The sequence below is a fragment of the Dryobates pubescens genome, chromosome 2, assembly GCF_014839835.1.
Source record: "Dryobates pubescens isolate bDryPub1 chromosome 2, bDryPub1.pri, whole genome shotgun sequence".
NCBI classification, from domain to species: domain Eukaryota; kingdom Metazoa; phylum Chordata; class Aves; order Piciformes; family Picidae; genus Dryobates; species Dryobates pubescens.
The window spans coordinates 37,100,219-37,114,875 of NC_071613.1; the positions used below are offsets into that span (position 1 = coordinate 37,100,219).

Sequence of the window (14,657 nt, forward strand, 5' to 3'; positions counted from 1 at the left end):
TCTTCCTGAAGGATAGGAGATGATACATGCAGAAATGTTTAAAGATACAGCAATTCCACAGGTATTTTTGAATGATGCAAATAAAACAGGAAAGGCCCCTGGGAAATGGGGAGTGTAAATAGTTTGCAGTGTATTTCTTTTATATTTAGAATAGAATACATAGAATACATAGAATAAACCAGGTTGGAAGAGACCTTCAAGATCATCGTGTCCAACCCATCAACCAATCCAACACCACTTAAACAACTAACCCATGGCACCAAGCACCCCATCAAGTCTCCTGAAAACCTCCAATATTTGCATATATCTTTATACAGTGCATTGTGAACAGCAGAACAAATGTTCAATCTTCTCTTTTTTTTTATTCATCATTAGATATTTAACTAGTTTAAAAAATTAAACCCTTCCCTTCATTTATTATTCTTATAAACTCATCACTTATTCTTCTTATAGTGTAGTATTTTGCTTAATACTGAAAGTTTTGGATCCTAGAATCTACTGATTTAGCATTATGTGCAGGACAAATTTTACAGTTTTTTATGCATTGATCTGAGAATCTTTTCCAACCTTATTGATTCTATGATTCTATTACTCTAAGTAATTTAATCAGTACTTTGAAAAAGTGTAAAATCATGATAAGAAAGTATTATTGCCAAGATTACTGCTGGGTCTTCAGTTAAATAATTTTCCATGCTGAGTAGTTTTTCTGAAATCCGAGCTTCTTGATACTTCCCTTTATTGAAGCAGCAAGAACATATGCAACTGGATTTTTTTGTTCTTATACAGTTGATCTCAACAGGACATCACAAACATGCTTGGGTTTCTTGTGTTTCACCTGTGCCAATTTGTAGCATTACTCAGTCACATCATCAAAGTGAAAGAGTGTTTGCACAATCTCACTTCTGCATAATGTGTCAACGAACCTCAAATGAATCCTGCTGGTATGGAGGATAAGGAATTTCTAGTTCACATTATTGTCTCTGAATGCAGTTGTAAAATGTGCCTATATTGTTCATCCAGGAAGTGTGAAGTTGTAAAAAAACCAGGCTAAATTGCCATATTTTATCTACTAGTTACTTCTGCATATATTGCCTTTATGGACACAAAGTCCTCCAGGGAGTGTGACAATCATCATTGTATTTTCTACTTACAGCTCTTATTTGTTCACAAATGTGGAAAGAAATAGAACTGAAATAAAACTGGGGATTTGTCTAGCTATGTGTGATTACTTAAGAACCGATTCAGCTTCAGTTGCATTTTCATTATTCTATCTAGTTTTGGTCTGATATCATGCACAACCTACGTCTCTTAAGTCTGCATTTACTCATCTGGGAAATACTTCAATAACTTTAGAGTAGTTCCATAACTGATTGAATAGTTGCTGTACAAACTGATTATGTTTTCTATTCCATAATTTGTCCATTTCTCAAAATGATTCACCCTTTTTCGTTTCCTTACACTTTTATTTCTATCTTAAATTACTGTCTTCTGAATCTGCAGAAGTCAGGAAGAGCTTTAGCTGTTGGAAGAATTGCCGTTGCTTCTTTATTGGTACTAGTTTACCCAGTCGAGAAAAGGGAGCTAAGCTGATAGCAGCAATAGATTTACAAAGCTTGTAAAGGTCATTTCTCTGCCAGTTCAATTTTGGTTTGCTTCTAATGCTGCAGCCTTTGTCAGTCTTACTACTGCACATGCCTTAATAATAAAACTTTCAAGTTAGAAAATTGTGTACACAGTCTCTGCAAAGTCTTTTAGATCATGTGAGTTTGAGTCATTTCCTTGAGGCATTCTCTAAATATGCATTCATTAGAGGAAGCTTCATATTTGGAAATTACAACTAGCCTGATCCGAACCTGCATTTTCAAATTCATGATATTCTGGTTGTCAGGAATAACCAACATTGGTAGGAAAAGAATTTATTTTTCTGAACTTTGTTTTTGAAAATACATGTGGCATTAACCACAGAATGCTAGGGAATAAGTACAGATTGGAAATGTGAATAAGAAGCATGAGTTACATGGGGGGAAACATCATTTGTCACAATCCTTTTCTGTTTTGGAAAGTTTGAGTAGCTGTGGTTTCATCTTGTTATGAAACACTGTTGGTTTTGAGCTCGGTCCTGCCCTTCATATACAGTGTATCTGGAACAATGCTTTTTAGCTTTCTCAGCCTTTTTTTTCCTGCATGGCTTATGTCAACGTGATGGACCTTATTCTGAAACTTTGTCTTATATGACTAGTACTTCACTGTTGTGACAAGAACTGGGAGAAAGGGGAACTGAGTTTATGGGAATATAAGGTATGCTTCATATAATTGTTTTTTTCCAGACAATTACTTCGACTCTCTTTCCAAAAACCCTGCCACCAAAACTAATACAAGGAAGGTTGCCCTAACACGGGCTACATCAACTTCTGCCTCACCAAGGCTCATATTCCAGCCTGTACTGTTAGGCTAGTGTGGTAATTTGACTACCTTCGGTGATAACACGTTGGATTTTTTCTCTTCTGTAAAACATTAGCCCAAGTTCTGCTGTACAGTTTGGTGTGACAGGAAACCTCTCTCATGTATGCCATTTTACATTTTCAAAAGAGGAGGTGGTTCAGCCACTACTGAATTTCAGTAAGATTCATAGTATCATAGTATCAGTCAGGGTTGGAAGGGACCACAAGGATCATCTAGTTCCAACACCCCTGCCACGGGCAGGGACACCTCACAGTAGATCAGGCTGGCCAGAGCCTCATCCAGCCTGGTCTTAAACACCTCCAGGGACGGGGCCTCAACCACCTCCCTGGACAACCCATTCCAGGGCTTCACCACTCTCATGGTGAAGAACTTCCTCCTCACCTCCAGCCTGAATCTCCCCACCTCCAGCTTCATTCCATTCCCCCTAGTCCTATCACTGCCTGATATCCTGAGAAGTCCCTCCCCAGCCTTCTGGTAGGCCCCCTTCAGATACTGCAAGGCCACAGTTAGGTCACCTCGGAGCCTTCTCTTCTCCAGACTGAACAGCCCCAACTCTTTCAGTCTGTCCTCATAGGAGAGGTGCTCCAGCCCTCTGGGGTACTCCATCCTTGTTAACTTCCTGTGGAAAACAATATTCCCTGTGCCTGACTTCCACACAGAGGCACCACCTTTCTGGACTCCTTTCCTCACCCTCTGATTTTTCCCTTTTTGCTGTTAAGCACTGGAGAGAAATATAAGACTGGTGCAAGAAGAAATATGGGGCAATTCACTAGACTCCACATGCAAAACCACCAATGCCTAAACATGCACTTAGTACCTAGTTTCTAAGTTTCATGTCACACCTAGTGAACATTCTGTCATTTTGTGGCCTTCTTTGGCAGCTGACATTTACTACAAGGACTGAGGCAGCAGCAAGAAAGGAGCTGAGCTGTTCCTGGGGCTCCAGCTGAACCTGGCTGCCCTAAGCAGGCTATAGAGAGCAAGCAGAGGAAGGCCTAGCACTAGGCACTGCCCTCTCCTCTGGCTTGAGCACTGGGTGAAATGGCTGGGAAGTCACAGGTGCTCAGTGGATGATGGGCTTTGTTTTGTAGCTCAGTGCAGCTGCAGCCATCCGTAGCGCCTTTCTGTACATAACAGAAAGCCTCTATGCACTCTGTACAGGTCCTTGGCTGGTGTTTTGTTGCAGCGCACTGTCTGGATGACTATAAAGGGTGCACGACTGCCCTTTCAAAATTTCATTTATTTTTGATCTTAATAACACATCCAAAATGTCCCACTCTTATGCTCAAGTCAATCATCTGAAAGAATGTGGTCTGAGCACTGGAAGAATTTAATTTCTGAGATCATCCTTCTGAGGCACTGGACATCACTAATATGTAGTAATGTGTTGCAGGGTTTATGGAGATTCATTAAAGAGCAACCGAGCTCATGAAACGAAGCCAGCACACCTGAAAGCGTGAGGGGGTGCTGGGAAAGAGCAAAGAGCAGTGGTGAACGGAGAGGCAGCTACGCGCAGGAGCAAGCTAAAAGCCCCTACCAGCTCAGGAAAGGCCACCTTCGTTCTGCTGCTCTCAGCACGGGCTGGGCTGCTAGAGGACGCGCGGCCGATAGGCGGCAGCATGCCTGTTCCCCTCCGGCCGTTATTTCCACCCGCCTCGGGCTGCCGGGGTAGCGCCTGAGGGCAGGGCGCGGGGCCCCGAGGGCAGGGCGCGGTACCCCGGGCCCGCGTCTTCTTCGCTGGCCTCGGAGGGGCTTTGAGGAAGACCGCTAGTGAGAATGTTGGGTGAAGTGAGTGTAATGAGCACGGCATGCTTTTGCTTCCCTTCACCAGCGTTTTTCTCTCTGCTAAAAGATCTCTTGTGTAACCTGACACTGTGGTCTCCCGAGAAATGTTCTCTGTTTTGCGTTTGACCTCATTTTAGTGAGCTAAATAAAATAACGTGCAGTTGGTGGTTTAAGCACCATTTCAGGATTTGCACTGGGCCTGTAGATACGTACTTCTGTAAGCAATCTTACATAGCCTATAGAAGTTCATTATTCTCTGGGAAAGAAAAGAAAAAAAGGCAATTCTCACATATGAAAGACATTAAACAATGTCTGTTTCTGCTTCTTGTTTTGCATTCTTAAACCATCATTGCTTCTTTCAGCAAGTAAACGTACATGAAATGTATATAAACAATAATGGTATTGGATTTTCTTTTAATTTCTCTGAAAAGAGTAGAAATAAGGTCAGACTATGTCCTGATGATGTGAGGACTGCCAAAATACACAGTAGATACTTTTCAGAGAAAAACAGTACATATCAAGTAACTGTTGAGTCATAAAACCCGTAAGTTAGTGTAAGCAGATGTTGGTTACAGCTGACAGTGATGGGAAGTATATAATCACCACCCCTATAGCAATCCACTAACCATTTCTGGTCCAAGAACTTCTCCGAAAGCGTGTTTCTAATTTTATGGAAACCCTTTGAAATTTGGCAGTGTTTTCAAAAGTATGTAGGGGGGGGGGAAAGGAAAGGAAAAAAAAGTCTGCCAGAGGTTTGGCCTCAAACTCTGAAAACAGACACTGCTTTTTTCAAACTCCACTCCTAGATCTACTGACCAACACCCAGAAGAGAGAATTCACATTCTTTTAGAATACAGCAGGAAAATGAAGGTCTGTATACTGCTGAATTCAGCTTTTGTTAACGTTCATATCTGTTGTTTTGAACTGTCAGCTATTGCACACGGCCAGGCTGGGATGTGAAAGTATTTCTTTTAAAGAAAAAGGAAAGAAGTCTTTTCAAATGTACTTCAGGGAAGTTTTTGCTTGTTGTTTGGACAGATTACAACAGTTAGAGAAAGTGGGAGGATTTAGGTATTTAAGAGTCAGAGAAGTGTGTTTCAGGCAGTATTAGGAATGTAATTATTGTTTGGTTTTTTTCTGTCCTGCAGACTCGGCTAAAAATCATAGTTGGTGTGGTTCTGTGCCTTTTGCTTTCCTTATTACTTATCTGTATTATACTGCTTCCATCAAGAGGTAAGGTACTTGTAATCTAATGTGGTGTAAAACACAACAGCTTTATCTGCTATGCCTTCTAAAGTTAACAAAAGTTTGTCACGTCAACTTTAGGATTGTTCTGTCAGAACTGTTATGCCTTTATCACTTTACAGAAATGTACTGACAGCTGAAATATCCTGAAGGTAGGATTGAAATACCAGCAGATGTTGAAACAAGGAACTCCTTGATGTGAAAAGCACATGAATTAACTTTATTGTGCATGATATATAGTGTTCTTAGACAGGACTGCAAAAGTAATTCACCGATCTCCTCATACTATTTTTTGGTTTAGGGGTTACAAGATTCTCACAAGCTGTTAGCAATTTCCTTTAGCTTGGTGAATTTGTATTTGGTTTTAAATGGTTATATTATAATTACAGAAGGTCTCTATGCAATTGCAAGTTAAACATTTTGTTATTGAGTTACTGTTTGTGACTATATTTAAGACTGCATTTGCAAAGTGACATCACTATTATATAAAACAGGGATGCACAGTTTGCTTCAGTATTGTGTCAGCGGTAGGTAAATCAACACAGTGTGGTCTGCTAAGTCTGGTAGTTTCAAGTGAGTGTAGTTTGAAATTTAGAGCCTGAATGGTGCTGACTTGTTGGTAATTTTTTTTCTGTTTGAGATGTAGTAAGGGCAGTATAAGTATTCCCAAGGTCCTTTCACTATAGCAGATGAATGCCTCTGTAATAATTAAATTTATTAATAATTAAAACAGTAATAAACCCCCTACATTCCAATAAGAGTATTTACTTAAAGGGATTTATTTTTCTGTTATCATTCTTTGTTCATGAGTTAGCAGGGTGACTGAGATAAATAGGTTTTGTATTTAGAACAAAATGTTATAAAATTTGCTATGTGCTTAAGTCTTGTGAAAGTTAAGCCCTATAGTTAATATGCAGGTTTTAGAAAAGGTGAAATCTCTTTCCTACTTGCTATTTCTATGGAACATGGTTGTCGTGGGTTGTTTCATTGAGAGAAGGGTTGGAGGTTTCTGAAGCAGTTAGTGTTGATTCTGTTATGCAGCATGTGTGTAGATTATATCAAGGTGGGAGGCAATTCTGGGAAGAGATAACTACCTCAGAATAATAGTTTTGGCTTTTACTGTCAACGAAGGGGTGCCAGATCATTTGACTAGCTTTAGCATGGTCAGATCTGAGCTTTCACTACTAGATAAATGTTTAGTATCAAGTCAGACTTACTCATACCAAATCTGCATGTTAAGACAAGGCATATTTTTATGAGATTTAAATAAAAAAGAGGAGTGAGAAAACAAAGAGGCTGGAGACCATGGATCAATTTGGCAGCCTGCACAAGATGCAAGATTATGGAAAATACTGTAGGTGGAATTGAATGTAATTTTCCCTTATGAACTTACATCATACATGCTCACTGGTCTTACTCTGAGCCTCTTCAGTACCTGAACCATCCCAAAGCATTCTTCTCACCTCTATAGTATCTTGGAATTGCCACTCCATAATCAGTCATATCAGACATCACTTTTAAATCCAGTAGGACAATAAAGAATTTATCTTACTTTACAGGATGCTTTTGAAGGAGCATTTTAGGCATTTGTTGAACACACACTTACCTTGAACACACAATTATCTGGAACTGATTATGGCTTCTTATTCTTAGGTGGAACTACAAATGCTGCAGTTATGTTTGAATACCTAAATATTTTGAATTCTTAGTAGTCCACTGATCAGTTGTATGTAGAAGAAATATAAATTAATGTTGTGGTTGCAAATGTTGCAAGTCAAAGACAGACAGGAAATAGATATGTTCCTTGTACATTCCACCTTTACTACTGCTTAAGTGAAAGGATATGGCAATCTAGAAAGAACTAATTGCATATGAGAAATGTATCAATACAGACCAACAAAATTTCTGCTTAAGAAATCAGCAAAGAAAAATGTCAGCTGTAATTCTGAATTACTAGTTCCTCTTTTGTCTGCTAAGTTTCTAGTGATTTCATGTTCTTCAGGTTTCTCAAAATGTGACAGCTGGTTTTGGTTTACACATGGAAGAGTATAAAAATAAAATTCTCAGAAGTTATACTGGAAAATAATTTTCTCTTTGGAGAGAATATTAAGGGGGAAATACTCAGTTGCCATTATTAAATAGCTCCTGTGGGGCTCAGCAGAGCAAAGAAGGCAATCTCAATACAGTGAATGGTATCTATGACTAAGAAATTAGTGACCTTTCTTTTTTTTTTTTTTGACATTTCTTTGAGTTAGGAATGTGCTCTGTGATTTACCTGACTATGATAATCCAATTATGATAACCCAATTCTAAACAGTTCAGAAAGGTTCTTTTCATGTGTACACTGGTGTATGTAGTACTGTTCTTCTGTGGCAAGAATGAAAACACCTGGCTGCAGTTCAAAAGCAATGGCGGAACCACAGGCTGAGCTACAATTAACTGAATGTATTGCTTAGGCTCCAAATTAACCTTTTCTCCAGCTATGTTTAGTGATTGCCCAGAATTCTGCCTGTTCATATTTCCCTTGACCTAGGCCTGAGACCAAGGCCCTGGTCTTGGTCTTTGGAAAATTACTTGTTCAGACTTCCTTTTCTTCTCTTCTCATTCCAAAGGGTGTTTTTGAAGTAACCTTAACTGAAAAAGCAGTGGCACACCATCCAAAAAATGACTGAATGTAAGGGTGGCAAATCACATTCAGTTGATGTGGAGCTGAGCATGACCAGAAGCTCTGGAGCAGGATCAGGAGTGTTGTAATTACTTTCTGACACTGAACTGAGCTGTGATTTCCTTAATTGGAAGACTGTTTTCCTGCACACATTGAAGTAACTTTTGCTTTAGCTGTTCAGCATCAGCCTACAGAGATGAGAATGGACATTCTGGTGCAGAAGCAGAATATAATATCCCACTATTTTTCTTTTGGCAAGTTATCTATGCTGTGTTGTAGTGGGTGCTAAATAAAATACACACACACACACACATATATATATAAAACATACAAATACATATATACAACTACATATATGAAAACAACACACAAAGAAACCAGAACTCTTTCTGGTTAATATATGCAGTTGTTTTAATTTGGCAGTAGACACAATTTATATGGCTGTTCATTAGACCATGTTGTGGAGTAAGCCTTTGAAATCTAAAGCAAGGATTGTGTTGGTCTACCCACAATCAGTCTTTGAAAGGGGATAATCCTGATAATACAAACAGAAATTCACAGTGATGGATTGGTGTGCATAAAGTTAATCTGAGTTTAATATAATTGCAAGTTCTGCTTTCTATGATTCTATTAAGCTCTTTCTACAAAAATGAACCGAATATTAAAAAAGCAGGTATCTGCATAAAGCTAGTGATCATTAATAATGCTCACATGCTTATATCACCACTTTGATACATGTATGTTGAATACACTCATATGCATGAGTGAGAATTATGATTATGGAATAAAGTGAGTTATGCCATGAAGCAAAATAACCAACTCTTGTGCACAGAGAAATACAAAACTGCACCCTGTCAGTGAATGCAAGTGGACCACAAAGAATTAAAACTCAGACAATGGGGTGGAGAAAGGAAAGGAGCATAGCTGACATTTGATAAGCTTTATTTCTTTGGCTGGCTCTGCTATCTGCTTCCTTTTTTTCCCCTGGGTATCTTTTTAAATTATTTTTTATTTCACAGAGAATTTAAATGCAATGAAAGAATACCAGTCCTCCCAATAGCTGTCCACATCAAAGCCTGTGTGGTGCTTCAGACCTGTAAAGTACTTTTCATGGTAAGGTCTGTTCTGTGAGTGGAGATTTTGAATGCTATTACTAAACCAGTCTTTAGTTACAGAAGAAAGAATGGGCAACAGTCATAGGAAACAGTTGAAGATACTGATTTTAAATCAAGCATTTAAGCATATCTTCTGTTGCCTAGAAACAAGCATACCAAATTATAAGTAATCAAGTAAGAAATAGTTGTGTTCCAATTATTTGCAGCCCACTGGTAGAAATTCAGATAGGAGTGGACACATTTTGAAAATCATTAGCAGTCATAATAAATTATCACAGAATATTAAGTATGTAAGGGTGAGATGGGTAACAGAGTAAAAGTTTAAATTAGAGCTGTGAAAATTAGACCAGAGATAAGACATTTGTGATATTGTCTTTTTAGTAAAAAATCCTCTAAAAATGGGGAAAGAAGCAGGAAATTTTACCAGATTAACATATCCAACAGGACTACAACTTTAAGCTTCCTATATACACAACCATGGAAACAGATCTTACAGGGAATTTATTTTCCTAATAGGCATATTCACTTAGAGAGTTTAAACTGAAAACTAGTGATAAGTAATCGTCACTCAATACAAATAGGAGTAGATTCTTCTTTGGAATTATTTTCTGTGTTTATTTTAAAGTTTGCCATCTTCTGTCCTTATGCTTAATGCTTTAAAGATCTCTAACATAGTCATCATATTAGCAAGAGGAATTAACTTCTTATTGAACTTCTTGGGATATTTTCTGGACGTACTGCTAGTTCAGAGTTTACACTAATAGGTTTTTGCCTATGGATTGGCATTTGGTTTTATTTCTCATGACAGCTTTCTTCTGCATTAGTGCAGACAAGGCTAGTGTCAAGTCAACCTGACATGTGCATTCTGCAGTAAGTAATAGTCACTTAGCAGAAGAAAACATGTATTATCATTACAAAGTACCATAGGAGAGAATATGAAGAAACATTTCCTAGGAAGTCAGTGTGATCTTAACAAAGGGCAGCTGTAATGAGGAAGTGATGGAGCATGATATGAAACCTGAGGGCAACGAGTCATCTTGATTATCTGGTTGTCATCTGAGAGCTCTGAAAGAGCAGGGGAAGTGACAGAGATGTACTAGGCTGTAGTGTGACATCTCCACTGCTTCTGAAGGCAAAAGTCCCCTTAAAGAAGAAAAGTGTAGACTACAGAATGTGTAGCCCTAAAAGCTGCCATTATTATCGTGCTTAACTTTAAAACTGGTCTTTATCAGGAATGTTCCTGTGTTAGCAGCTATCTGCTCTGCTTAGAAATCAAATATCAGAGTACCTGTCTTTTTTCCAGACTCATTGGTAATTTTATTTTGTAGCATTAAATAAAAAGTTGACATTTGGGTTCACTCATTCATCACTTCTGAGCATTATTTTTACCTGCATAACTTCATCTAAGACATATAGATGGATGGTGGTTATCTTGCAAGCCTTTTATCAGTCTGACAGTGGTTAATGAGGCATTTATGAAATTTGGCAGTAGGGTTTGTACGCACATCCTGTTTGACTGTTCATTGAACATACACAGGTCCCTATTGAAATAGTTATCTCTACATACCACACAAGTTCATGAAACTCATGCTTTTAAAAAAACTTTGATTTCTCTTTTGTGTGGAAGAGGCTTTTCTTGGGCTCACAGGGTCTACAAATAAACATGTCTAAGTGAATAAAAGACTGCATGAAATAGCTTCTCTAGTTTCTAAATTTGTATTCTTAAAGGTAAGTCCTTCAGAGGCTAGACTTTACCAGAGCAGTAATAGAGGACTTTCTTTTCTGATGTGCCTATTCTCTGCATACCTCCAGGATTATGCTACCCTTGCTGTTCCCTGGTGCTAAGTGTAGACAAAAAAATAGAATAGTGGACTACTAATTACTTCTTTTTTTCCTTCCCCAGTATTTTTTTTTTTCACTTTGCAGTATTGCATTAAGAGAAAAGTTCTGTTTTATTTTTAGTCGTCAACACAAATGATGGTCCCAGAGCTCTTACACTGGAGGATTATTTGAATGGAAACTTCCAATACAAAACATTTTTTCCATATTGGGTGTCAGGTAGGTAAAACCTATTCTCAAATGTACATAAGCCTTTATGATATACATTTCCAGACTGGTTTACACAGATTCAGAAATGTATTTTCCTTTCAGCTTTCCTGTGAATGAATGCTAGCTATGAAATTAAACGATCTGCTAGTCAAAACTTATGGCTGAAATTTACTATTCTGTCAGTCATTCTAGAAATTCCAGGTATTTGATATTTCAACAGACATGTTTCAGTCAAATATAAACTGTAATTTTACAGCGGCTTTCAATGTTTTCTTTCTTTTACTGTCATACTCATTGCAGCAAGTGAAAGAAATATGTCGGTGTCAGTCATTTCTTAAGCAATCTCCCTTTTTTGTGTTTGTCACAGCATTTTTCCATTTACCATTTGTGATAATTGAGGTAGCCTGACTCTGCCTAGCTCTGCAGTGAGCCCAGTGGTTCTTATCACACTTAAGGAAATACTGACACTGCTGGAATTCCTAAGTTCCAATGCATTGCATAGAAAATAAGGTGGAGTTTCTAAGCAAGTTCCTTAAGGTAGAAGATAAATACATGAAGTTAATTGCTGCTGATAGATGTGATGTATGTGGCTGAAATACTAGCCTTGATATCATGGAGTTGCAGCAGCCCCAAAAGGCTTAAATTAGATTGGATTACATCCTAGCACACACACTACTACCACTCCTATCTATGTACTGCCTCGAGCAATTACTGTTTCTGACTAGAGATGAGAAACATAGTGCCGATTCGCACAGAGTCTTGCTAAGTTAGTTTTAACCCACGATTTTAGAACTGAACTGAAGCCTCCCAGGGCATCAGTACCAGCATTTCAAGATTTGCAATTAGCAATTTGAACTATATTGCCATCGATTTGAAAATTTCTTAACATTCTGAATGTCTTGGGTGTGTAGGCAGCATGTCACCTAAATGTAATATTCTGGTTCACTTTTTCTATGTTTCTCACTTGGACTTATCTTTCCACTTAATAGCCACAAAGCTCATGCAAAAGTCATGCCACAGATTCCATATTCATACCTACAGCATTCCATATGCCTACTTATCTTCTGAGGCAATGAGTTAAAATTCAGTATCTCTTCCTAAGAGCTCCTAACTCCACCACAAATGCTGTTACACAAATTATAGAAGTGTACTCAAAAGATCCATGCCCTGATCTAATTTCCTAGAAATTGACACCTTATACAATGTTTTAGGCTGCTTTTAAACTGTTAAATTCCTTGTCTCTTTTTATAGCAGTGAAAGTAATGATGCGAAATTAAAATGCTTATCTTCATTCTATACCAAACTATAGCTCAGGTCTTGAGCACAGGTAGGGTTAAATTCCATTATTCATTTCGTAGGATTCCATCTTATTTTGTAGGACCTATGTAAGGGCAGTATAATTTCTGTATGTCAGTTATGTGATACTGCTGTTACCTGAGGAGTCTGCACAAATTAAAATGGTCTGGTGAAATTATGAGACGAGATCTTGACTGTTTTAAACATTTACAATTGTGATACTGACTTTCTAATGACTCTCTGGTGTTCTTGATCAGACATTACTGAGAATAAAAATTGTAATTTAATTATAAAATTAACTGGCTGATTCTGTGTGCAGTGTGTAACCTTGAGAACTCAAGAACACGGAAGACAGTTTGTTGATAAGTCTGTACTGTGGAAACATTTGAATAAAAACATTTTTATATACCTGCCAAAAGATATTTGCTCAAAAACTATTAATTGACAAGAGTGTGAATACTTTGATAAATAGATCTGTTTTGTAGTATTTTCTGTGCAAGGTAACAGCCCTTTTATCTTGTTTATAAAGATAATGAATATCTTCATCAGTCTGCAGAAGATGATATTATTCTTTACAATGTTGAAATGAACTACCCAACTACCATCATGACTAACAGCACAATGGTACGTACCTTATTGGCTGATAAAGAGGCAGTAAAGTGTAGTTGTGTTTCAAGTGCCAGTTTATAAGTGAGTGAATTAAAGCTCAACTCATCAAATCCTTATTTAGAAAGTTTTTTACTAGACTCTAATCTACTTTTTAATCTTTCAGAAACAAGTTAATGCTTCAAATTATGTGTTATCATCAGATAAGTATTTCATAGCTCTGGAAAGCAATTATTCAAAGGTAATTATTTTAATATTTAATGAAATGTTTGTTTTCACTTAGTATTTTGTTGATTGTGGTTTCCATAGATAGATGGTTATTGGTACTTTCTTGAGAAAGGCATTGTGAATGCCTTGTGAAAGGCATCTGATTACTTTTAATTCAATTATCTTTTTTCCCAAGTTAATATTATTTCTTTGCTTAAATTTTGCAGCTGTGGAGATACTCTTATACAGCATCATACCATATTTATGACCTTATATATGGGTAAGGCATGATAGTCTTACGGAGAGCTATGGTGAATGCTCTGTAGTCATGTGCTAACAAGCATTTCCACTGAAAAACTCTTTAGTGATGTGCCTACCACTCTGCTTTGCTTTTGCTTGAATCTATCAGGTTACCCATTTGCTTGAAAAAAAGTAGTCTCTAAGAAAATCATACAGTCCTTTCATCTACTCATTCAGGTATCTGGACTGATTTATATTTCATGCCCTAAAACTTTCACTGCTCAAGATTATATTTTTTTTTTTTCCTTTACATAATTTTCTTTCACTTTATCTTGGCTACCTGGGTCCACTTCAGTCTTGCACCTGATGTCTCTATGCCCTACTTTTCTCTAATTCATGCTTTTTATGGTAGATTTAATCTTCAGTTTTCTTAAAACTCTCACATGTCTTTTAGTATTCCAGTGATCTTGTAACAGTCCATCCTGGATTCCTCAGAAGTTTACAGCTTCTCTCATGGCAAATGGCCTCTTTCCCGGGATCTTCCCTGTACCACTTCTTTTTCTACCAAAATTTGATGGATCTGCCGCCCCAGTCACCTTTTTATGCCATAAGTAGCAGCATGACAAAACACTTCTTAGTTCTGAGCAACAGGGGCTGCAGTGAGCTACACCATTCTTGGGAAATTGTTGGCTCAAGGTGATAGGAAAGAATTGCTGCAAGCTAATGTGAATAGAGAAGTACTGCAAGTGGATTGTGATCCTTAAGAAAAGTTATAACTGCTGCTGTTAAGCTTGCCTCAGCATGCTATATATCCTCAGTTCACATTTCCCAATAACTTGCTGAGCCTGTAATGCAGACTGCCGATAGGGCAAGTAACTGTAGGTGCTTGTGCAATAATTAGAAAGAGATAAGGTTGTCTTCTTAGACTGATGGATATGCTTTCAAAAAGTTGAGTTTCAAGCCTTTACCAGCAGTGGTGCACACCG

At 37.8% G+C, this 14,657-nt stretch overlaps 1 protein-coding gene across 2 annotated transcripts in view; it reads left to right on the top strand.

Moving 5' to 3' along the window:
* The first annotated feature begins 5,065 nt into the window (after window positions 1-5,065).
* FAP (fibroblast activation protein alpha) overlaps window positions 5,066-14,657 on the top strand; it is a 37,210-nt gene continuing 27,618 nt past the window's right edge. Inside the window, exons 1-6 of one of the 2 annotated variants that reach the window (XM_009901192.2) lie at window positions 5,066-5,118; window positions 5,397-5,481; window positions 11,236-11,331; window positions 13,148-13,242; window positions 13,391-13,465; window positions 13,659-13,711. In XM_009901192.2, coding sequence (XP_009899494.2) covers window positions 5,113-5,118; window positions 5,397-5,481; window positions 11,236-11,331; window positions 13,148-13,242; window positions 13,391-13,465; window positions 13,659-13,711 — 410 coding nt within the window. In that variant the 5' untranslated portion in view covers window positions 5,066-5,112. The remainder of the gene's footprint in view (window positions 5,119-5,396; window positions 5,482-11,235; window positions 11,332-13,147; window positions 13,243-13,390; window positions 13,466-13,658; window positions 13,712-14,657) is intronic. The other variant, XM_054168550.1, reaches the window with a different exon arrangement.